At 32.1% G+C, this 24,052-nt stretch overlaps 4 protein-coding genes and 1 non-coding gene across 8 annotated transcripts; 2 read left to right on the top strand and 3 right to left on the bottom strand.

The window, feature by feature from the left end:
- The first annotated feature begins 1,563 nt into the window (after nucleotides 1–1,563).
- LOC110425614 (uncharacterized) lies at nucleotides 1,564–5,336 on the top strand. 2 transcript variants are annotated; one of them, XM_021440536.2, is made up of 2 exons: nucleotides 1,564–2,343; nucleotides 4,465–5,336. In XM_021440536.2, the coding sequence occupies exons 1-2, from the start codon at nucleotides 2,268–2,270 to the stop codon at nucleotides 5,112–5,114; spliced, it is 726 nt and encodes a 241-aa protein (XP_021296211.1). In that variant the 5' UTR covers nucleotides 1,564–2,267; the 3' UTR covers nucleotides 5,115–5,336. The 2 variants fall into 2 exon arrangements, with proteins under 2 accessions (XP_021296211.1, XP_021296212.1); XM_021440537.2 differs by having other exon boundaries at nucleotides 1,569–3,201.
- TRNAP-AGG (transfer RNA proline (anticodon AGG)) lies at nucleotides 2,914–2,985 on the bottom strand. The gene has a single exon. It is a non-coding gene; the product is annotated as a tRNA-Pro (tRNA).
- A 549-nt stretch (nucleotides 5,337–5,885) lies between the features above and the next one.
- Nucleotides 5,886–8,738, bottom strand: LOC110425613 (elongation factor 1-alpha-like). Of its 2 annotated transcripts, none has more exons than XM_089785103.1 (3): nucleotides 8,617–8,738; nucleotides 7,245–7,726; nucleotides 5,886–7,142 (listed from the first exon to the last, which is right to left on the bottom strand). In XM_089785103.1, exon 3 carries the CDS (start codon nucleotides 6,815–6,817, stop codon nucleotides 6,257–6,259), a length of 561 nt encoding a protein of 186 aa, XP_089641229.1. In that variant the 5' UTR covers nucleotides 6,818–7,142; nucleotides 7,245–7,726; nucleotides 8,617–8,738; the 3' UTR covers nucleotides 5,886–6,256. The 2 variants fall into 2 exon arrangements, with proteins under 2 accessions (XP_089641229.1, XP_089641230.1); XM_089785104.1 differs by having other exon boundaries at nucleotides 6,819–7,142.
- A 7,007-nt stretch (nucleotides 8,739–15,745) lies between these two features.
- Nucleotides 15,746–16,994, top strand: LOC110425514 (uncharacterized). The gene has a single exon (XM_021440438.2). It carries the CDS (start codon nucleotides 15,925–15,927, stop codon nucleotides 16,798–16,800), a length of 876 nt encoding a protein of 291 aa, XP_021296113.1. The 5' UTR covers nucleotides 15,746–15,924; the 3' UTR covers nucleotides 16,801–16,994.
- Nucleotides 16,995–17,275: 281 nt separating this feature from the next.
- Nucleotides 17,276–23,968, bottom strand: LOC110425508 (Noc2p family). 2 transcript variants are annotated; one of them, XM_021440433.2, is made up of 14 exons: nucleotides 23,905–23,968; nucleotides 23,677–23,809; nucleotides 23,499–23,556; nucleotides 23,066–23,171; nucleotides 22,926–22,977; nucleotides 22,735–22,841; nucleotides 21,308–21,376; nucleotides 20,179–20,709; nucleotides 19,504–19,806; nucleotides 19,008–19,331; nucleotides 18,703–18,909; nucleotides 18,293–18,382; nucleotides 18,107–18,204; nucleotides 17,276–17,905 (listed from the first exon to the last, which is right to left on the bottom strand). In XM_021440433.2, the coding sequence occupies exons 2-14, from the start codon at nucleotides 23,783–23,785 to the stop codon at nucleotides 17,749–17,751; spliced, it is 2,211 nt and encodes a 736-aa protein (XP_021296108.1). In that variant the 5' UTR covers nucleotides 23,786–23,809; nucleotides 23,905–23,968; the 3' UTR covers nucleotides 17,276–17,748. The 2 variants fall into 2 exon arrangements, with proteins under 2 accessions (XP_021296108.1, XP_021296107.1); XM_021440432.1 differs by having other exon boundaries at nucleotides 17,277–17,905; nucleotides 23,499–23,559.
- Nucleotides 23,969–24,052: the final 84 nt, after the last annotated feature.

The following is a 24,052-nucleotide window of genomic DNA, read 5'->3' as shown; positions in this document are numbered from 1 at the left end:
TTATAATTTTGGTTAAAATTATCGTAAATGATATTTTTTTTTGAGAGAGTTATATTGTAATTATTTTTAACAAATGAAGATATTTTTGAAACAAAAATAATTTTTTTTATATTTTAAAAATTTTTATTTTTTTAAAAAAGTTACTTTTTCTTAAGAGTTTTTCAAAATTTATAATTGATCTGACTTTTACTTTTAAGAGATAAATAAATTGAAAAAAAATCAAACCAAATAAGCACTAAAATTATGATAACGGATCTTACTAAATTCTCTAATAATGTAAAACTCCTCACTTATAATAAGTATTAAAGTCGAGATAGATGTGGGTCGAGATAGATCCAAACTAAAATTAGATATTGCACTGGAGAATATAACAAATTTTGCATTAGTAAAATATGAATTAATAAAAGATGAGATGAGTCTTAATTTATACGTATTTTAGTAGATTTGATTTTAGTTAATTTTTATTATTTTAAAATATTTTGAACAAATTTAACACAATTTTTTATCTTATTTTATCTTATATTATATAAAAGAAATTGTGAAATTTTTTTATTTACTTTGCAAAAAAAGTTTGCTTGCATTTTGGGTAGCAACAATAAAGGCCCATTGAAGCAAACGAATTTAATGGATTAAAGAATCTTTCACTAACGTAAATAAATTGACCCAATAAATATAATTGAATTTACACAATTAATTTTTCTAACATAAATATTGACTAAATCTTTATATGAACTAAATAAAATTAAATAAGAAAAAAAAGTATGTAAATTCAAACTCAAAGATTTGAATTAATTTTATATTTGATTAAATAAAGATTTTTTTTTCTGAATCTTTGTCCTTTTAGTCACACAACCTAATTTAAATTTCCCTATATCAATATCTAGATAAATAGAGTGAATTAAAAATTAAATAAGAAAAAAGTATGTAATTCAAACTTCAATAAAAATTCCAAGAGGTCCATATTTTTATTTCTTTGTATGTTTTATTTGGAAGCTTACCAAGTTAAAATCAACAAAGAATTTAAGGTACAAGTTACTATTTTTAGGTTCCAAAATAAGCAAATCGATGCCAAAAACGAATAAATTATAAAATCGTAATCCGTAGCACTAAGCCCAATAGATCGAGGACATATTTTAAAAGCACCAAATATAGGTTAAACTATTTTAATAAAAAAAATACCCTCAAACATTTTTTTAATAACACGTTATTACTTTTACGACTCAATCATATGCTTTAGAAAATAAAATCACAAAATATACACAGTCATATTATAATAACAAAGCCATCAAATATTAACTTTTAATATTTATTCACTACAATAATATGCAACGATTAATAATTAACACGATGATTTTTTTTTCATGCAAAAGATTCATCAGAGTAACAATGGTAAAAACATAACTCATCTCAATTCTTTACTAATTGTGATTGTCATTTGTCACCTATATTTATTAATATTACCTTTTTTTATTTTATTTTGTTAATAAAAAATAAAAACCATTGAATAAAAATCAAATTATAATATTAAATGTGTCAAATGCAAAGACTTAGTTTAATGAAAAGTAAGATAAATGGGAAACATATCTATATAATAAATAAATATAATTTTACACACAAAATCAATAGGAAGAATAGCAAACAATTTTAGACTTTGGTTTAGACTTTATGACTTTGATGCCCAAAATCCCTTCACCCGTGCGAGGACCAACTACATTCAGACGTGTGGAATACATCCCAAGGACGCCTTGGCCAATGCACTAGCAAGATTAGCTCTACACCTCGAAGGCCTCAACAAACCCCAGTGATGTCCTCTTCGGCCACCACCGCAACCGTCACTCGCGGCTACCACCTCCAGATCACCGGCGGCCCCCGGAGGAAACATGGTGATGGGTTTCTTCTGCTTTGTCTTTTCTTCATGTCGCTTAGCTCCATCTTTGGTGGTATCTTTGCTAACCCTATTAAAACCTTGTGTTTTCTTGAGGAAGAAGAAGAACAGCTTTGAGACTTGAAATTTTTAGTCGATAAAGCTGAATTTGGCTTTGACTTCGCTAAACAAAGAGAACCCAAATCTTTCTTGTCGCTGTTCAAGAGTCTAGCCGAAGATAAAGGGAAAAGATACCTACTTTGATCATCAAGATCATCAAAGTCTTGTTCTTTAATGAGTTTGCCACAGAAAACGATGTCGTCTTTATTGTTTGAGAAAGCGTTTAGTGTGAAGGGAAACTCAAAGAGTTCATGAGAAGGAGAGGTCGGTGGGTGGTGATCAAATGGATCAAGGTCTTGCTTTTCAAGTGGAAGGTCACAAAGGGAGAGAGTTTCTTCAAGTTCTTCTTGGTTGGTGTTGTAAGTATCTTTTTGATCCATGCTTTTTGGGTTATTTTTGGAGTAAGAAACAAATTTCCAAGAGAAGAAATGAGAGAGAGAGATGGCAAGAGAAGTGAATAATGGGCTATGGAAAGTTTGATAGCCAACTTTTCCTTTATATAGTTGTAGGATATTTGGTTGGGCTTTCTAGAGGGATGGGTAGTTAAAAATTAAGAAGAATAATAAAAATATTATGGGATGGTTGCTTTGATAGAATAATAATATTATGGGATGGTTGCTTTGATAGAATAATAATATTATGGGATGGTTGCTTTGAAAGGAGGGCTTCTAGAGGGAAAGAACAGTTTAAAGAAGTGAGGAAGAAGAGCAAAGAAACCAAGAATAGTGGGGGTGGGGCAAGAGGTGAAAGAATTGACTAGGGCAAATAGGAATGAAAGAAGCTTCAAAAGAAATTAAATAAAAAAAATCTAAAACCGAGTAGTTTCTCTAGAAGGATAAATAAAAAAATCTAAAACCGAGTAGTTTCTCTAGAAGGATAAATAGGATTGGTCCAAAACGGAGAGAAAAAGAAAAAGAAAAGGCGAAGAAGGGGCATTCCGAGAATTGAACTCGGGACCTCTCGCACCCTAAGCGAGAATCATACCACTAGACCAAATGCCCTTGCTGATGGGAGGTTTTTAACCAATTTTAAACATTTCTAATCTTGAATTTAACTTAAGAACCATAAACCCTTCGAAATGACAAAAACCCCTCTTCAATATTTCGGTCTCTGAAATCTAAATCGAAGGCAAAAGCTGATAGAAATGGCGAGAGCTGCTCTCTTCCACTTGCTCAGATCCCAATCCAAGCAACTCATTTCAAGAAACATCCATTCAGGTTTTCAGAGCGCTTTTTATATATCTAATTTAGACATTTGATTCTATTCTTAATCCTCTATAGGATTTGCTATGATTATTTTCTGGGGGCTTTTCCTTCGATGTGGGAATTGGGGGCTTTAATCATAATTTATAACAATTAAATAGTAACAAAAGCAGATACATTCAAGGAAAAGGATTGGATTTTTATGTTGTTGGGGTGTCCCATTTTTGTCTAAAGATGTAATTATCTTTATGGGCTTTTGGCAATTTTAGCGTTGATGATGCACAAAATATTAATGGGTTTTTAATTATAGGATGTGATTGAAGTTGTGAATTGCTTTTCAATGTCTATTAAGATATTTGAACTTGCGATGAGGCCAAGATAGTTCAAAGCAAGTGAAAAGCATCTAGTGTACTTGTTGTTTTACGGCTATGGTACGTAAAACCCAACCACTTCCTTGTGAGTGCTTTAAAGTTTCATGACTTAAGATGGGGCGGGAATGGAGGATTGCTTTGAGTTATTGTATGATAGAGTGCTCGAAAAATGAGGAAAGCTGCATCTTTGTTGAATTCCTGCCTGAAAGTTCTCTTTCTTTTATTAGTGGCTGCTTGCATATTTGGCACTTGATCTACCAGGACCACATTCAGAATTTGCTTCTGTGAATCATTTGTCACTCATAGACAGCTGAATAATGATATGAGACATTACTTTAGTAGCAAGTTTCTCACCGTATCACTTTACTGTTTTTTGATCTAATCCCCAATCTTTTATGGATTAGAAAAAGATTGGGGATGTGATGTTTCTTGAACTCTTTAATTTCCTTTGTTTATTGTTCAGCAATTGGTTGTAACAGAGCGAACTTCAAAACGTATAGGACTCTAACTACTTACATTGTGTAGCTTGGGAAGTCTACTATGGATTAGGTTAATAATTGTAACAGGACACATGGTTTCATTGCAAGAAAAGTTAAATCTGGATTGCACTTGAATAGGAAAATGCAAGAGTTTGCATGGTTTACTGGACATGCGATTTTGTAATATATTGTGGTCAGGAATGCCATGTTAAGACTTAATTCATTTAATGCTTCTGGTTAGCATTATATGTTACGGATGTTTTGTCTGCCTGTAATTATATTATAAGCCTACAATATCTTATTCTTCTCTTGATCATCTGTGTATAGATGTTGTTGGGTAAATTGCTTATATTACAAAATAGAAAACACAAATTAAGTAAAATGGATTGCATCTGACTTTGCTGTAAATGATCTTTCCATTGCTCCAGGTTATCCTTGTAGGTTGGCAGCATGGTCCTATACCCAATATGCCAAGCCCAACCTCAACTCTGCAACGAGCATTTTCACTGTCCAGAGAAGGTGGACTTCTCAAGCTACAACAACTGAAAATGACAACAAAATCAGCATTGGTCCTCGCAAAGGCAGAGAAGAGGAGGAAGATGAGAAGGAAAGAGGGGTTGTTTACAATGGTCCAATCTCATCTACCATCAAGAAAGTAAAGCTGCTTTCTCTTTCAACATGCTGCCTCTCAGTATCATTAGGCCCTGTAATAACGTTCATGACATCTCCAGATATGAATGTGATTCTGAAAGGTGCAGTGGCATCCTCTGTGATATTCTTCAGTGCTACAACAACTGCTGTACTTCACTGGTTTGTAAGCCCTTACATCCACAAGATCAGGTGGCAGCCGGGTTCAGGCAGCTTCGAGGTGGAGATGATGTCATGGTTGGCAACATATATTCCGCGAACTATAAAGTTTGCTGATATCCGACCACCAGAGACCAACAGGCCCTTTGTGACATTTAAGGCCAATGGAAATTTCTACTTTGTTGATGAAGAGCACTGTCATAACAAGGCATTGTTGGCAAGACTGACACCCCAGAAGGCAACTCATGATTCAGCTCTTAAGAACTTATGATTGGAACAGTTGGGAGCTCGTATAAGTTTCAATCGTCAAGATGAGCTGTAATTTGGATTATGATAAAGCCCTGAACAGTTCAACCCTTTTCGGAGAAGCCTGTTGATTACAGAAACACAAAAGTTTGATGTTTTTCATTAGAATTTCAGTTTATTGCTGCTTGGTAGTTTTTGATCCACATGGTTTCCTTAAGAGGAATAAAAATGTTATATTTGCTTGCAATTGTAGTACTTTAATGACATAAATTTTGCCAATGAAGCTAAATTTGGAGTAGGATTCTTTGTGGTAACTGCTTGGTTAGGAATACAAGACATGTAACTAGCAATGGTACCAACATGATCAGAGGAAAGATCGGCATGCAACGCAGGTACCATGTCTGGCCGTTAAGATTGACATGTTATGTTGTAAATATTGCAACAGCATATGCCAACTGCATGCCCGGAGAGAACCCAACTCATCTTGTGTGCAAATGATACCACATAGATACAAAGCGGTAATAATGGATATCTAACGGCCTTCACTAAACTCTTGATAGATGGACTTGTCAATCAGCAGCTTTCGCTCGGCGGGTAGAGAAAGCTCAAAGGGGTACACACCCGGACCAGTTTATTGAAGAGCCATGAAACAGATAAAAAGAATTGTAGACAAGCCCTCATGATTTGAGGAGCAAGACCATTTAAAATCAATTACATCAATTGCAGAAAAAGGATACAAGAGAGCTAAGTACCTTACTACATCAGTTTAACAAGGTGTAGGAAGATGGCAAAATCATAATAGGAAAACACACAATTTTAGATGATATAAAATGTTTGATAAACATTCAAGGAGCTCAGGAACAGACCTAAAACTCCTGAGCTGGTTATGGTGCAAAATAGCAACACAGAAAAAAGACACCTTTTAATGTTTTAAACTCATAAGACAGCAGCAAATAAGACACTATGGACTCAGAAAATAAAACCTCGCCACCGCCTATCAAGAACCCAGTTCTGTGAACAATATCCTCGACATGACGGTGATAACTTAAAACTATAACCATCAAAACAAGTAATTAAACGCCCAATCATGGACCTACTAACAAGAACCAACTCTTTATTGTAGGAACCATAATAGACTTTAGCTGAATCAGCCAAAACCTGCACGGTTCACTTGCCACCCTTCTTGGCAGCAGACTTGGTCACCTTGGCTCCAGTTGGGTCCTTCTTCTCCACATTCTTGATGACACCAACAGCAACAGTCTGTCTCATGTCCCTCACAGCAAAACGCCCAAGTGGGGGGTACTCAGAGAAGGTTTCCACAACCATAGGCTTGGTGGGAACCATCTTAACCATACCAGCATCACCATTCTTCAAGAACTTGGGCTCCTTCTCAAGCTCCTTACCAGAACGCCTGTCAATCTTGGTCAAGAGCTCAGCAAACTTGACAGCAATGTGGGAGGTGTGGCAATCGAGGACAGGAGCATAACCATTTCCAATCTGCCCTGGGTGGTTCATGATGATGACTTGGGAGGTGAAGCTGGCTGCCTCCTTAGCAGGATCATCCTTGGAGTTTGAGGCAACAAATCCACGCTTGAGATCCTTGACAGCAACGTTCTTCACATTGAACCCAACATTGTCACCAGGAAGAGCCTCCTGAAGAGCCTCGTGGTGCATCTCAACAGACTTAACTTCAGTGGTCAATCCAGAGGGACCGAATGTAACAACCATACCAGGCTTGAGGATACCGGTTTCAACACGACCCACTGGGACGGTTCCAATACCTCCAATCTTGTACACATCCTGAAGTGGGAGACGGAGGGGCTTGTCAGAGGGTCTCTTGGGCTCGTTAATCTGGTCAAGAGCATCAAGAAGAGTTGGACCCTTGTACAGTCAAGGTTGGTGACCTCTCAATCATGTTGTCACCCTCAAAACCAGAAATGGGGACGAAGGGAATCTTGTCAGGGTTGTATCCGACCTTCTTCAAGTATGAAGAAACTTCCTTCACGATTTCATCATACCTTGCCTTTGAGTATTTGGGGGTTGTGGCATCCATCTGTCAACGAAATAGATATATATTAGCTACAAATGCATTACATTATCACTAGACGAACCAATTAGAAACTACTTAACTTCAATTATGAATGCAATAACTTACCTTGTTGCAGCAGCAAATCATTTGCTTCACACCAAGGGTGAAGGCAAGGAGAGCATGCTCACGGGTCTGTCCATCCTTGGAAATACCAGCTTCGAAACCTCCAGTGGTGGAGTCAATGATAAGGACAGCACAGTCAGCCTGAGAGGTACCAGTAATCATGTTCTTGATAAAGTCACGATGTCCAGGGGCATCAATGACAGTGCAGTAGTACTTGGTGGTCTCGAACTTCCACAAGGCAATATCAATGGTAATACCACGCTCACGCTCAGCCTTCAGCTTGTCGAGCACCCAGGCATACTTGAATGACCTCTTGTTCATCTCAGCAGCTTCCTTCTCAAACCTCTCAATCACACGCTTGTCAATACCTCCAAGCTTGTAGATCAAGTGACCAGTGGTGGTCGACTTTCCAGAGTCAACATGGCCAATAACCACAATGTTAATGTGAACCTTTTCCTTACCCATTATGTAGTACTAGACAGGAGCTGGACCAAAATAAAAAAAAAAATTAAACCATAATCCTTTACATATTTAAAGAGCAAAAAGAACAGACAAAAAAGTAATAAACAGGCAACATCTAAGGTATTGATAGGTTTAACTACTTGCTTTCCACATTCAAAAGTACAAACCAAAAAGCACATATGAATCGATAAGAAAAAACTAAGTATGTTTGAAAACAAACACATAATACAGCTTCCTGATATCAAAACTGATGTTACATTTCATTCATTTGCCCATTTTCAATCTACTATGATTTCACATATGAAACATCCGCTATTGACAATCAGTAACTTTTTAGGACGAAAAACAGACAGAACCCAAATAAAACCAAACATATACACTTACTTTAAAGTCTCATAATTTAAAGCAAAAGACATTGAATCATTAAATCATGGACTTTTGTCTCCAAAAATAACTTAATCGCACAACAAAATCCTAAAACAAATTTCGCTTAATATTTTAAGAAACAACAAAATAGCACAAATCCAGCCGTGTAGCTTCATTCTACTCCACATAATACTCATAATTCTCATATGCTCAAACAGCTATCTATAATAAAACAACAATTCCTCTTAAAAAATCAACCAGATCTTCAAATCATTATTAGAATAAATCGTATAACAAACTAATAATAATACAACAGCATGAAAACTAAAACAAATTTAAAGCAAAACAAAAGCAATCTCATCGAAAAAAAAAGGCAAAAATCAGCAAAAAGATCTTCGCAATTATAATACAAGTGAAAAAATAAAATCTTTAAACAGCAAAACAACGAATCCAGAGAATTCAAATCAGGAAGAAAGACAAATAAATCAATTAATCAATGAAAAGGAGCTGACAAACAAATTTTAAATTGGGGATCTGAAGATCGTACCTTTGAGAAGGTGAGAGATTTGAAGCTAAAACCCTAGCGGCTAAGCAAGAGAGATATATTAGAAGAGAGCGAGTGATAGGGTTTCGAGTGAGCCTCACGTTCATTTATATAGTCAGTGTTTGCCCCCGTTCCATGTTTCCTAAAATACCCTCATTCAAATTTTGTTTTGCCAGATGTATCCTTCAGTTACTTAGCTTAGGGGTAGCTCTTTTTGGCACTTGCGTGAAGAATCGAGTGATTTAAACGGACATTTTTTATTGGCAAAGTGAACCGGACGCGTTGAAATCAGAGTGAGATTTGGTTCACTTAAAGTTTCCGGTGCGGGTCAGGGACCGATTGGATGATCCGGGATTGTCGTGAATGTTAAGTATTAAACAATTTTTATTATAAATTTATATAATATTAAAAAAATTAAAAAAAAAAAACAATAAAACTGATGAAGCAGTTGGGCCTAGTATTACCAAATTCGAACTCAATTTAACAGCGAAAGCAATCTAACTCCATAATGAATGAATCGAATTATAAATATTAAAAAATTAAAAAATATTTTTAATTAAAGTATGTTATCAAATCGAGGTTTCAATTCGATTGAATTTTATTCATTTATTTTTTTATTTTTTAATTTGACTTAAAAAATATTTAAATTATTCACATTGAATTCGATTAAGCTTTGTTATATAATTAATTCATATAAAGAGTTCAAAATTCAACTCAATTAATATTTAAATTCAAATAAAAATTTAAATTAACTTAAATAAATATTTTAAATTTAATAAAATTACTTAAGCATTACAAAATTTAAACTCGATTGGACTTGAGAATGACCAAACGAGGTTCTTGTCTTTCTCTTTTAAAAGAAAAAGTTTCTTTATTCATGGTGGGTGGGCCATAAGCATGGCCCACCATTATCTGGCCCATTTCTTATATAAATGCTCAAAAAGTACTTCTAGGCCCAAAGTATTGAAACTAAACCTTTGAAAACAACTACACCTAGTCAATTATTTTTCATTTAATTACTTTTAATATTTTTAAAATAATTTTATTTATTTATTCTCTGTATTTTTGGAGTTAGGTTTTTAAATTTTATATAACCTGTAGTGAACTTTGAATTATTATATCATAAAGATTAAAGATTAATAAATATTATGAAATTGAAATTATAGTAGTTTCACTAGCTTGGGGGGGCCGGGTACGAGGTTGGCACGGCGTCCGTTGCTTTAGGTTTCAAAACGTGCCCTTTTCTAATGTTTTTCTGCCAATGGTTGGATCAGTTCGACACGCGTGTGGTTTAAACGGACGTTTTAGATTACGAAAGTGTTGTTTACGCGTTGTAATGAGAGTGGCTTTGGTTTGGTTTTTGTTTTCAGGTACGTGTCCGGTCGAGATCGAACGTTCTCGAAATTCAATGAAATTTTGTTGATAAACTCCGTTGTGAATTACTCTACAACTTGTAGTGTATAATCTATCAGTAAATGCCGACGGTTTTTACTGCAAGAAATAATCTTATCGATCAAAGTGAGATTTTTTACGGTGTTCACTTATCTATAATATAAAGTAAATGTATATTTATCAAATTGTGTTTAAAATAAATTAAGTTTATAATGAACTTGGAATTTTAGATTAATGGTTCAAGTATGGTTTTATTTCGAGCATAAACCTCAATGATTATTTTATGTGATTTGGGGATTAATCATGAGAAAAAGAGAGAAAAAAAATTATTTCGCATCGCATCATCAAATATTCTAAAAGAATTCAAATAATTTTGACTACTATGAAATTTGGATTAATACAGTTCAAACTTCAATTGTTGAATAACAAAATAATTTTATTATCAATTGATTTTAAATTTAATATTAATTTTTAAATTTAAAAACATCAGAGAAAATATAGCATCCAAAACTTTAACTGAATTATAAATGGCATAATATATAAATAAGTTTTTAAATTATTTAAAAAAATTCAAATAATTTTTTATAATTTTATTATATTTAATCAAGTACTTGTATTTTTATTTTGAGTCAAATAAGTCTTTATATTTTTCTTTTAAATTAAATAAATTTTTATGACATGAAATATTCAAATATAATAATTGATGATAATATGACATGCTAATTTGACACGATTACATGATTATATGACATTTTTCACTTTTTTCATTAATACCATATCAATGTTTTATAGATATAAAAATTTACTAATGATAATTAACCTATCATTAATCATAAATATTTATTTAATCTAAAATAAAAATATAAAAACTTAATTAAATATAAAAAATTATTTTAATATTTTTAAATAATTTAAGGACTTATTAGAGTATTATGCCATTATGTATTAATAGATTGAGATGAGTTCCAATTGTCCAAAAACAAAATAATTTCAGCAAAAAGCAAATATTTCAACATTCCAACATTGAAAATCAAAGAGCTGACCAATTACCAGTGCCAAATTTACGTGTTTACTGGTCTGTGTTTACTGGAAAACAAAATTTTGTGCTTGGAGTGTACGTAACGATGTAATGTGTTTCTTCTCCAATTATAAGGGTTTGGATTTTAAGACTAATTAGCCCTGGGAAAATGATTGGATACAAAGATTTTTCTAATCTTATTTTTTTTTAGGTTAAAATTTTGTTTATATGTTTTTTTTTAGTTTTTAATTCACTAAAAAATGGGTAAAAAATTATGTTAGAGAATAAAAGTAGAATTTTATATTAAAAGAGTAAATTCTATCTATATTTTTGGGGATTTTATTTTTTTTCACATGATATTTTATGTTTTTTTTTTCAATTTGCACCTTGTGAATATTTTTTCTTCTCAAATAAGTATAATTCCTGGTCTTACATGAGATTAAGTTATTAATTTTGGCTGATAAAATTATCAAACACTCTCAATTCAAGGTTAATTTATTTGTTTAAATTTAAGGATAATTTTATAACCCTTTACGGAAATAAAAGTTTTTCACAGAATATGCAAATTAAAAAAAAAACTCACAAGATATCATGTGAGAAAAATAAAATCCATAAAAAATGCAAGTGAAATTTATATTATAAAAAATGACAAAAAATAAAATATGATTTTTTTGCTTAAAAATGAAATAATTATCGTATTAATTACTTAAAGTACGAGGAATATGCCTTCTTTTGTTATGTGAATCTACTAATTGACATGTTGAAACTTGTTTGTTTTTTCCTTTTTTGAATTTAAGATTTTTATTCAAATTTCGCTCACCCGTAGTAATTTGAGTTATTACTTACGATCATATTATAAAATAAAAATCAATTTAAAAGCATAAAATCACTTAAAATAGATAAATTAAAATTAAAATTGAAAAGAGAAAAAAAAAAGAAAGAAAGTCCTTTGATTTAGGGTGGCCTGCAAATCTTGCCTAACAACAAGTATGTTCAAATTGTAACAGCTAAAATAAATCTAATAGCACGTTGAACATTTTTGAAGTGTAAAGCACGAGGCCAAGGATTCTTGACTTGCGAAGCACGAACTTTAATAATATTAGCAGTCAATATTGATGATTAATCAGCTTCTAGTGAAGGCGGAAAAAAATGGAGAGGACAAAATTAATAAAAATTAAAAGGAGAAAAAATTGGAAATATTAGTTAATTTTCATCGTACATTTTTGACTATGAGCACGCCACTTAACATAATTGTCTCATTTAAGGTTTAAATTTACTATTTTAGTTAGGGTGATAAACCATTTATTATACGTAATTTTTAAATGTTAAAGATTTGAATTTAAATTCAATTTTTTTTTAATAATTAAAAGAGAAGGGATTTGAATCTTATTTTTTAAGTAAAGAGATAATGTATTAATCAATAAACCAAATGCTCAGGTGCAAATTGAAGTTCAACTTCGTGCGTCTTGTAAGTTCTGAAAATAAAACTTAAATAAACTTATGCATTACGAACTTAAGTTCTTAACTCAAAAAACATATTTGATAGGTAATGATAGATCCGTATTTATATTCAATATTTACTTTTTTATACAAATTAGAAATACAGTTATAAAACAGCATCCGCTATAAAAATAAATAATAAATTTGATCTGTCATCTTGAATAAAAAATAAACTTAAACTTTTATCTTTAAACATAATTAAATTAGTTTCTAATCTCAATCCCCCCATCTAAAACCATGATTTCGATTTCGATATTTTTATTTAAAACACTGCTAACAATGCAGGTTTAGGTTGGCAGTGTAAACTCTAATTCCAAAGTCAATGGTTGCATTTCTTTGTTGTTCTACGAGTAAGTGTGTTTTTTCCATGGTCTCCTTTTCATGGAAGACTACGTAAAAAATAAGTTGAAAATTAGTAAACAAATCTGACGAATTTGTAGAAAAAATAAAACTGAATCTAAAGACTTTTTGAAATTCTTTAGTATATTTCTTCAACTTGATAGAAAATAGAAGTTGAAAATTTCAAGTTGGATTGGTACTTAATCAAGTCATTTTCCTCTTAGATTATAGTTAATTTTCAAAGCTGTTTGGACATTAGGGAGGAGGAAAAAGACAAAAAAAAAAGAAGAAGAAGAGGTTTGAACGAGTTTTACGCTTGAATTAATGATTGATAAAGACAATTAATTAGAATTAATTATTGCATGATTAACTAAAATCACTATCATTAACATAAAAATTTGAAGTTTTCAACTGAATTGACAGCTAACTTTCTATAAGGATTATAATTTGTTTGAATTGATACATGTTTGTGTTTGATAAGGATGTTTTCGAGCAATCTTTTCCATAAATTTTGGATGGTGGAATTTTTGAATTTTTTTTGTTTAAAATTAACTATAATATATCATTATAAATTATGATAGATTGACATGTTACGTCTGTATTATTTCGATTAAATAAATTTTTATAATTAATTTATTTAAAAATAAATTATTATTATTTTATTGTATTAAATCAAACTGTAATATTTTTATTTCGATTCAAATAAAGTTTTTCAATTAAGATTAACTAATTATCATTAGTTAAATCATCATTTTTTATTTTATATCACGCGATGTTAATATGATATTATAATAAGTTGACATCGTATTAAATAATGATGTGATATATTGATGCGACATGATAATAATAATTACTTGATATTTTATTATTCCCGTTAACGGTTAATTGTTAACTATATCAAAATAAGAATATAGAACTTAATTAAACTTTTTTGAAAGATAATTTAGAAAATTTTTAAAATATTATGTCATTCAAATAAGAATTCTTATTTTCTCTCTTTTTTCGTTTGCTTTGTTGTGTGCTTAATTATAACGTTATGCACTAAATTTCAATTTTATTTTGAAAAGGGAATTTTTATTTTCCAAATTCATAATTTCAAAAATATGTTTGAGCATTAGTTATGTCAAATAGTATACATGTTTGACATAAACAAAATAGACCGATTAGATTCGAAATTACACTGTATTTGTTTTAGACTTTTATTATTTATCTGGCCAAGGAAAAGTCCAACGCGTAAATATGTGGGCCCCCATTTTACTTGGAAATATCAACCACAAAGGTGTATTTTGAAATCCTCTCTACTCTGGAAGGCATTGATTTCACCTTTAGTTAAGCTGGATTCAACCTGTCATTGCTTTCTCCCTTTTTTTTTTAATTATTATTTAATTTAAAATTTATTAATTTATTAACATTTTTATATTAAAAAAGAATAGACAATTAAGTCAAATTTAACCAAAATTTTCAACAAATAAAATCTTAAAATGTTACAGTTTGAAACAAAAAATAATTAATAGACTAATTAATTTATCCTTGATTCTAAAATTTGCTCTACACTTTTTCTCCATTCACAATTGGAGCACGGATGAAGAAGATTTGAAGGTATTGATTTCATCTTAAATTTCTTGTTAGGTTATTTGTTCGTATCTTAAACTCGTTTGTTTAAAGTTTTAATTTTAATTTTAATCAAATTCGATATCTAGAAAGAACGTTAAGATTGATTCAATCTAATAACTTATTTCTTTTTTTTCAGTATTTTGAACTTTTAAAGAATATAGCAACTAAATCAAATATAGCCAAAATTTTAGAAAAATAAAATAAAATTGTACACTTTAAAATAAAAATTAATTGATAAAATTGGATGGTTAATAGTAACTAGTAAGCAATAAAATACCAAGCTTCTAATTATTCTCCAATTTTTTTGGCATTCATTTATTCCATTGTATAGGTTTCTTTTTTTTTAATCTAATTTTTGACTTGAAATTTGGAAAGGGTAACTCTCCCCTTTCTTATAAATCTATCCCTGTCAAGATGAAGGTTAATTAGATTTAAAATTCATGACACAATTATAAAAAATATTTAAAACCTAATGTTAAAAAAAACCTCTTAAATTATTTAAATAAATTTAAATAAATTTTTATTTTTCAGTTACGTTCAATTAAATTTTTTTAAAGTAAAAAAATACTTAAGATTAATATCACTTGTCATTTTATATCCATGTGACATTGATGTGATGTTGACATAAAAAGTAAAAACATATCATGTAATCTTATTATCATATCATATTAATATGTCATATTATCATTTATTATAATATATTAATAAACTGTGATGTAAAACTTTATTTAACTCAAAATAAAATACAAGTACTTGATTGAATGTAATAAAAAATAATAATTATTTATTTAAAATTTTCTTAAATAATTTAAGTTTAAACCAATTAAAGAAGCTACATCTTTCATTGTCTAATTAGTTTTACATAATTTCAATTTCTTAATATCATTATTCCATTTTACTCATTCTTTAGTCAGTTAAGAAAGTAGTTAATAAAAAAGAATCACATAATTCAAACCTTTTTCTATGACCAAAAAGGTTTGAACAATTAACCAATTTAGACCCTTCACATCCATAAAGATTTCTTTTTTTCCTCTTCCTTTTTCTTTTTCACACTAAGGTTGAATGCCCTTTGTTTTTGTTTTTTTTTTTTTTTCTCTTAAAGACAACAACAAAAAGAAAGAAAAAATAAAAGACAAAACTGAAAAAGAAAAAGAAAAAAGAAAAAAAAAAGAAAATTCATGTTGGAAAGTGAAGTCTAAGAAAGGTTAGTGGATCTAGAGAAAGCTAACATCTAGAAGTCCTAACTCAAGAAGGTATCATCCTCTCACCTTCCCTTTTTAATATTTATTTATTTTATACCTCTAGAAGCCATCAGCATTATACAATAAAATTCTAACAGCCCTAAGATTAAAATGTCCTTATATATATATAGATATATAATGGGTCTTCTATCCTCAAACTAAACCCCAACTTCTGTTTTTTTCATCAAAATTAGCTCTTTCTTTCCAATGGGTGCTCAGGAGTTGAATCATGGCCTGGAAACTTTGCAGCAGAACAATGATTCCTGGCAGGAATTTGGGGATGAAGCTGAAGAAACACTGTCTCTTTGTGATCTTGTGATAAGCAGTGATGCCAATGAATATTGGAATGATGAGCAGCACCAGAGGAATACTTCGCCATCATCATCTGATCATCAACATCAGGATTTGTTTGAGTTCTTCAGTACTGAAGATTTTCCTGCTGCAGCAGCAGCAGCAGCCTCGAGTAATCATCAAGGTAACAACATCATCTTCTGTGGGAAACTCATTCCTTACAGAGGCCAACAACAGTCCAATGAAGACAAAACCCAGAGCCTGGAGAGCAAAGTGGTCAAGCCAGAGAATGGAACCAAGAACGGTGCCAGCTGCTTGTTTCCATGGAGAACTTCACAGTCGTTCAACAAGTCAAGAACATTTCCTTCTTCTTCTTCTTCATCATCAGCATCAGCAAAAGCATCACAAGGGAAGAGGTTCAACAAGTCTTTGTCACTGCCAGCTGTAGGGTCCAAAAACAGTAAGAAATTGGGTGATGATAAGTTCGATTTCTCTGTTAAGAAAGTATCCGTAATAGAAACCCCTGTCAAGTCGAGATGGTATCTGTTTGCATTTGGAGTGGGAAGGTTTCCAATGGAGATTGAGCTTAAGGACATGAAGATGAGGCAGAGCAGGAAGACTAAGGCAATGAAGCTTCAACAGGACGGCCAACCGGAAAACGCCAAGTGTAATAAGGAGCGGAGGAGGTCAGCCAAGGGTTTGTGGAGGTTGCTCAAGGTTCTAGGGTGGAAGAATAAGCATACAAATGCTGCTGTAGTTCAGGCTTCCTATAGTTGCATTCCACATGTGTGAGCTTCTTGTTATTTCACACGTGTGTGGTTCAAGTAGTCTAGGGGTGGTATAATAGGATGTAATTCTTTATTTCTTCTCTTTTAAGAATAAAATATTACCATAAAATTAAATTCAATCCTTCATTTTTCCAATTTTTCAATCTCTGGGTATTTCTTTTTTCACCTATTTCCCTCAATTTCGACAACAAAAACAAAAGCAATATTCTCTACCTATGATTATAAGACCTCGGATTATTATCTTATACACAGACTAAAGAGTTTTTATTGTTCTAGACCGACCTCGAAAAACATTGATCCATTAGAATGAAATTCTAAATGTGTAACAAATCCTTTCCCAAAAGCCATAAATACAAAAAAAGAGAAAGCTTTGCTTCTGTTGAATAAAAGGGGCAGCATGCATGCACATGTTTTCATGTTCTCCACATGCATCATGCAACCTACTACTGTTATATTAAAAAGGGAAAAAGAGTCAACCTAATTTTGCTTTAGTGCTTTACATGTCCTGCTTTAGCAACCGAAAGCATATTCATAAAGAGATCAAATTAATCAGCAATGTGATAAGCAAGGGGCATCTCCTCCAACTTAAACACCAAGTAACCAACTACCATACAATAAATCAATGACTAAGTTGGCTCCAATCATTGTTGTCTTCCATCATGGATCGATTATACAAAGAAACCAACAGAAGAATCTAAACTAACAGATAATCCGAGATTAGATTCTCTCTTTAACTAATGTCACATACAAAACCTGTTTGACTTGATGTTCAAACCTAACTTTTGCCGGCTCTAAACAAAATTTTCCTTTGCATTTCTGCTTTACAAATTACAAACATAGAGGCCTAGGGCTACATTCAATAATTGATCAATAAAATGAGAAGGAATTAATAATTCACAGGTTTTCTTATGCTTACAATTTGGTAAGAAGAGGCAATAACAAAGTATCACTCTTAGGTTTTTCTTTTCTTCACCCTTTTTCCATCTCTTCCATCATCAATCGACAAATCTACTTTTCTTTCCTCTGAAACTTCATCGTTAGCACCCACATGGAGAGTGTTGTTTGGAAGCAGTTGTTTTTTTCTTTTTGATTTCTTTTGTAGCATGGAACTGCAGTTATAATAACTTCAGGTTAGCTCTAAATGCAGCAAGATACTATAGTTTCAGCATAATTTATTACGCTTTTCAATGATATTGCAATGTCAATAAATAACGGTAACTTGGACTTTATCAGAATTAGAAATTCCTCCTGACCCACCCCAACCCAAAGCAATGTAAGATCAGAGTCAAGTCACACAGAAATAATGGCACCTTATCTTCTGATTCATAACCAGATTCCTGGAAGCAGCCTTCTCCATGATACTCTTGTAATATTGTGTAAATGGAGTATTAGCACTGGACTTTTCAAACTGCATGTCAACCATTTATGAAGTTCAGAAAATTCACTTCATTATAATTCTAGAAAATGTATGCATAATTTAAACAAAGAATGCAAACCTGCAGAAATGATTCAACAGATTGATGATCTTTCGGTGAAAATGCCACCTCATCTCTCTTCCGCTGTACAAATTCAATGTTCTGCTCCACCTACAACACCAGAAAAGAAAAAACTTTGTAATTTTTCCTCTTTTCCATTTTATTTTTCTTTTTCAAGCTTGTTTGTACAATTTTCTTTTTTTTCAAAAGTGCACGGCACAATGACACATCTTGCTTCCTATCAATCTATATTGTTAGCAGATGACTGCTAAAATCATCATAGCACGAGTTAAAAGGCTGCATTTTTTTTTTGAGGGGGGAGGTGTGTGAGGGGCGGGGAGGCTGGGTTCTTGTATTCCTATCTATCCTGACACTGGTAAGGCAGATCTGGTCCAGCAAAAATACAACTACAAACATTATAAAAATCTTACCTGTTCAATAAAACGCTTCACCACACGCCGGAAACTTTCAATGGTTGTTGTCTCATTAAACTTCCTTAGGCGGATGAGGGGAATAGTAGCCAGCTCAGGAAAAGTTATGTGATAGCTCCACTTAGCAAAGTGCATTGCGAGTAATTCAATGACAGAAGACACACACTTTTCCTGAAAGTTTCGAGATTTTAACCAATGTTTGGGCAACTGCACCATAAAAATCCACATTAGTAATAGAAGAAATACATAGATGCTGTGCCCAAAAGACATTTCAATACATAGTAACAAAATAAACAATCATCAACCTTCACACTTGATGAGAAGTTGAAATCTTTTCCAGGTTTCCCATTGTCCTTGCCAGTTTTATATTCCAAGATATCCAGAGCAAGTGATGCAACAGGGATGAAAACCCCACTTGAACTAGAAAGGTTATTCAGCCACTGAATGCATTGAAGTCTTAGAGGCAAATATCTTGGTCCAGGAAATAAGACAGCTACTCCATTTATAATCTGAATGATCGTGTATAACAATGGCTTAAGATCATAGTCTTGTATGTACGCTGATATAAATGAAACCCAGAGATCAATGCAGTTTGTATACTGCCAACTGCATATCCTTTTGACCACTTCCTGCATGCAAGCAATAACAAACAAGCACCATTAAAAGCTTGACCATGCTAATAACATCAAAGTCATAATGAACTACATACATCCATAGGCATCTAATTTAAGGAGCAATGAAGTAATGTCAATCCAATCTGACTGAGTTAAATGAAACAGCAAAGACACGTGCATCACATACCTTCTTCTTTGTGCGTAGACCCATCTGCAGAATCTTAGCAAGTTGCTCGACGCAAACCATTGCCTTGCTAGATGAGTTTTGCACATCTTGAGAGCATAGCTCAATAAAGGAATTGCGGAGAAATTGCATATGCTTGGATGAAACTGGATCTACAAATTTGCAGTGACCAATGAAGGCCTTGTATGTTTTAATCAAGCATGAGTCGAAGCAATCTGAGCGAAACACAGAAGCCACATCTCTTATGACTAGGAAAGAATGCGAGGCAAGACACCCTTCACCTGTTACCCACAAATGAACTGCAATCTGGAATTAATTAAAAGAGTTACTGCTCAGCACACACAAAAAAATGATTTATTTCTACGGTATGAAAGTACGAGATGAACACATAAAGAAAGAAAAAAAGAAAAAACAGAACCATTAGTGAAAAAAGAGATGGATATAGCAAGAGTTTAAGATTTCTCATCTCATGCATTTTCTGAATTTCCAGATATATTACCAATTAAGACATTGGGAACATAACCCATGGAAATATATAACCTCATATACCAACTGAATAGTAAAAACACTAATATAAGACAATATTAACATTACTCTATCATATCCTAAAATTCCTATCATAAAACTGACCATTAAATATATATATTTTTTCAAGTCTCATATCTCAGATTAAAATACCTTGATCAGTCTGTGCAGCAATGGACGAAAAGCAGCAAAAAATATTATAGAGGCTCTGAGTTGAACCAAGGAGAATGCAAGTATCTCAGAGTCAGTAACTTGATTCAGGAGAAATAGTGTACTTCTCAAATAAGACTTGATCAGCGGCTTCATAGCATTCCATTTCAAAGTATTCTTCAACTCCAAAATGGTCTCCTTTTTGCAACTAGAACATGATATTCCTAGCATTTCTCGAAAAATATTATCAGCCTCCTGAAGCATGAAGATTAAAATCTTGGAAAAAGTTTTGCTATCTTGAAGTCCACAGCATGAGTCAACATCAAGAAGACCAGATGGTTCAGTTCCATAATGGCATGCAGCTCGATACCCATTTAATAAACTAGTAAGTGCAGGTATACTATGCTGCTTTCTGACTAGTTGGCACAAAGTATCAAGGGCAGAGCTAGTCAACAACTTGTCTTTACTTAAAATTGCACTACCTTTACTGGGATTTTGTGTGCCATCATCACTAGTATTGTCCTCATCTGAAAACTGTCATAAAAAATTATATAAAAAAATCACGAAGGCATTGCCATTAAATGGACATAAAAAGGGTTAAAAGGAGGAATAAAAGAATTCCACTACTTATTTTTGTTTTTGTTTTTTATTTTTTGAAATACTAACGGATGATCATGAGTTTATAATTCTTTAACATAGTTTATTAGCATATAACCATAACAGCTTAGGCAAAAAAAAAAACGAAAAAGCACATAACAACAATTTGTTTCCTTTCTCTCATACATCTGAGTATCTGATCTTCATGGTATGATTTTTTTTTTGATTTAATCTGCACGAAGCAAAGTTGAAATTATTATTATAAGTTGTTGGTTTCACCCACTAGACTTACACATTTGTAAACTTTGGATGCAGAAAAATTGATCAAAATTAAAAAACTTATATGTTCTTTCTTATGGCCTCCTTAGTCACCATGTAGACTTATTCACACATATATAGGGCAAGCAATGGAATGCCAATCAAGAGCAGACAATAAAAAGAATTAGAGAATAAAAAAAAAAATGATGTATTTTCCTGCATAATCATTTATCCTGTCAACCAGTTAAAAAGAAAATAGACAAACTAAATAACTTACATTCTCCTCATCCCTCAATTTTCCAAGGCCATTCTCATAGTTTTCCAGAAACTTAGAAAATTCAGGGTCCTGAAATTTACAACGTAGAAATGCTCAATTAAGTAAATATGATAGAAACTATGTGTTCGCTTTAAGTAACAAGAAACTTACAGACTACAGCTTGGTATAAAATAGGATAAATACAATCAAATTAAAAGGGGAAAGAAAGAGAATTTCAAAGACCAATCAAATATGTCATAATCTTGATTTGAGGCCAATACCTAGAAACATGCATTAAACAAAAAGTCCAGATCCAAATTTTGTTCATTATTGAATTTTGCATAGAACCCAATCAGATTGTGGTTTCAAAACATAGCACAAAATGTATTGCTCAATGCCTGTCTTCACATGTTCCATGTGTCAAAATAATGCACACACATGTATGGAAAATAATGGTGCCTAGAATTCTGCGAAAAACTCAAAAGTACAATTAGTTCAATATAGAAGGTCCAGATGAATTTGGTCATCGATTCATCGAGTTACACTAAAGAGCAACCTAGTCACAGTAAATGGAACCTGATTCCGGGAATAACACCAAATATAGTACATACAATTGTGGCAAAATGGTATATTGGTTTTTCAAAAACAATTAAAGTATCCAGATTTCTAAAATAAGACAGATTGCCAAACTGATGTGGTAATCTGAAACATTATAAATGGCATCAATAAATCCCCAAATTGATATAAAATGCAAGCCAACAATTTTTCTGATTAATCAAACAAAATTAGAGAAAAGAGGTGACCTGTGCACCAAATTCACAATTAAATAGATCAGACACATCAATCTATAGTTTCTGAACTTACAAAGCTCTCCTCCAGTAAGTATACTTTTGAAGCACAGCAACTTATAAATGTACCATATGAATGAGTGACTTTACACAGATATTGGATGTTAAGCCTATCTTATATGTATTCAAACTGCTTACATAATAAGGTGAGAACATGAATGAATAGAAGTACTACAAGAGGACATGTAGCTCCAACACTTATTTAATACAGGCTTCCGATAAAAGATTCTACCATGCCGTAGAGTTTATAGGACCACAATTGATTAATTGAAACCCCATAGGAATGTCTGGGTTACTTTTAGTTCTTAGGAAAAAACATAATCACATTGTGGTCCTAGTAGATAATTTACATAAAAATTCTGAGCATGAGTAGATATATGTGCAAAGATATTCAACTGCATGAATATATATAAAGCAATTAATTCTAGAATTGTTTCCATTATGCTATTCTAATCACATCTAGGAGCATTTCACTTTTTAGTATCCCAGTGTGAAATTTGTGTGGAACTCCTAGCTGGTTGCGAAGGAATCAATTATTGACTCTCAAAACATTAGGTACCCCCAAAAATCAGCAGTTTGACAGCACCAACACATAACTACCTTTTTCTCCAGCCTCTCCAATTTTTTCCTTTCCCCTGCAAGTTCTAAAAGAATTTCCCTGTTCTGTACCGATAACTCACAGGCACCAATGTAGTCTACATTTGTATCTACAAAAGCATATGTAAATCCATCAGAGATATTAGCAAAAGGAAGGAATTGCATAAAAAAACAACTCTTTATGATGTCATCACCATCTTGATTGCTCTCACTTCCATTTTCATCCAAATATGCACAGCCAGAGTCCTGATCATTGAATTCCAATACAAATATCAGAAACTTTATCAACCCTAAAAGCCAACAAAAGGTTTTCAGGAATTTTCTATTTCAAAACCTCAGATAAATATCCATCACTCTCTGAATCATCTTCAACCACATCGCTCTCATCACTAAACACTGCATCAAGTGCAGCATCCTCTATATTTTCACCTACCAAGTCTCTGAAAACATATTTTAAATGTTCAGAAAAGGATCAACATTGCATATTGACACTGAAACACTATTCGAAACAAAATGAAGAAAGAAACAAAATTATAACATATATGGAAACATAAGGGTTCTATATAAAAATTAAAAATTAAATAATTATTCTGTTGTTCACAAAAGTTAAAATTTCAATTATTCAGAAAAATTATGTTTGCTTTCATATCCAAATGTACTTTCAGAAGCTAAAAGAACAGCCAAGTAGCAAAAGTAACAACCAAACAAGGCCTTATTTTTAAATAGGAAATGCAATATCATTACATTGTTTTCAAAAATCCTTTTACCTTCCATTAGACTTGCTTATTTTCTCTTCTTCGAGGTTTTCAGCTTCATCCTGCTCATCTACTAGAAAAATTTTCAACACAGTGAGTTGCCATTAACAAAATTTAATTACTTTTACACTTTCAAGAACAAGTGAACAACCACAAATTAAACTAAAAAAAATCCCTCAAAAATCCTTACTTTTAGAACCTTTCTTTTTGAACATAGATTTCAACTTCCGCTTTCTTTTCAACACAGATTGAAGATTCTTCTTCGCAAATTTCCGCGCCTTTTTTCCTAATTTCCCCATTTTTCTAACTACTTCGCAAAAATCCTAAGAAAGAACCAAGGAAATCATGAAAATTAGTAATTATTTACAATATGATCGATTTAAGTCAGTATAATAATGAAAGAGGGAGGTTTTCGAACCTGCAACAATGGCGGCTTCTTCTATTTTTTTGGAGGTTTTTTTTTTCTATTTGTTTCGTTGTTTTGGGGCCTTTGAGTAAAATGGAAAGATAAAAGGGGGCGATGTTTAAATTTGAAACATCTAGGGGAGCTTTTTGTAATTTTGAGA

The sequence above is a fragment of the Theobroma umbraticum genome, unplaced genomic scaffold (assembly GCF_002168275.2).
Source record: "Theobroma umbraticum cultivar Fairchild unplaced genomic scaffold, ASM216827v3 scaffold_81.0, whole genome shotgun sequence".
NCBI lineage: Eukaryota > Viridiplantae > Streptophyta > Magnoliopsida > Malvales > Malvaceae > Theobroma > Theobroma umbraticum.
The sequence above is the reverse complement of the archived record's forward strand: the minus strand, read 5'-3'. Positions and strand labels throughout refer to the sequence as shown.

Coding starts and splice junctions, on each gene's coding strand:
- LOC110425613 (XM_089785104.1), bottom strand. CDS start 7,706: ATGGGTAAGGAAAAGGTTCACATTAACATTGTGGTTATTGGCCATGTT. Junction 7,143..7,244: donor TGATTTGCTGCTGCAACAAG/GTAAGTTATTGC, acceptor TTTCGTTGACAG/ATGGATGCCACAACCCCCAA.
- LOC110425514 (XM_021440438.2), top strand. CDS start 15,925: ATGGGTGCTCAGGAGTTGAATCATGGCCTGGAAACTTTGCAGCAGAAC.
- LOC110425614 (XM_021440536.2), top strand. CDS start 2,268: ATGGATCAAGGTCTTGCTTTTCAAGTGGAAGGTCACAAAGGGAGAGAG. Junction 2,344..4,464: donor AGTTCTTCTTGGTTGGTGTT/GTAAGTATCTTT, acceptor CCATTGCTCCAG/GTTATCCTTGTAGGTTGGCA.
- LOC110425508 (XM_021440432.1), bottom strand. CDS start 23,785: ATGGGGAAATTAGGAAAAAAGGCGCGGAAATTTGCGAAGAAGAATCTT. Junction 22,978..23,065: donor GTGATGGATATTTATCTGAG/GTTTTGAAATAG, acceptor TTCAATGATCAG/GACTCTGGCTGTGCATATTT. Junction 18,205..18,292: donor CTGTTGAATCATTTCTGCAG/GTTTGCATTCTT, acceptor GTTGACATGCAG/TTTGAAAAGTCCAGTGCTAA.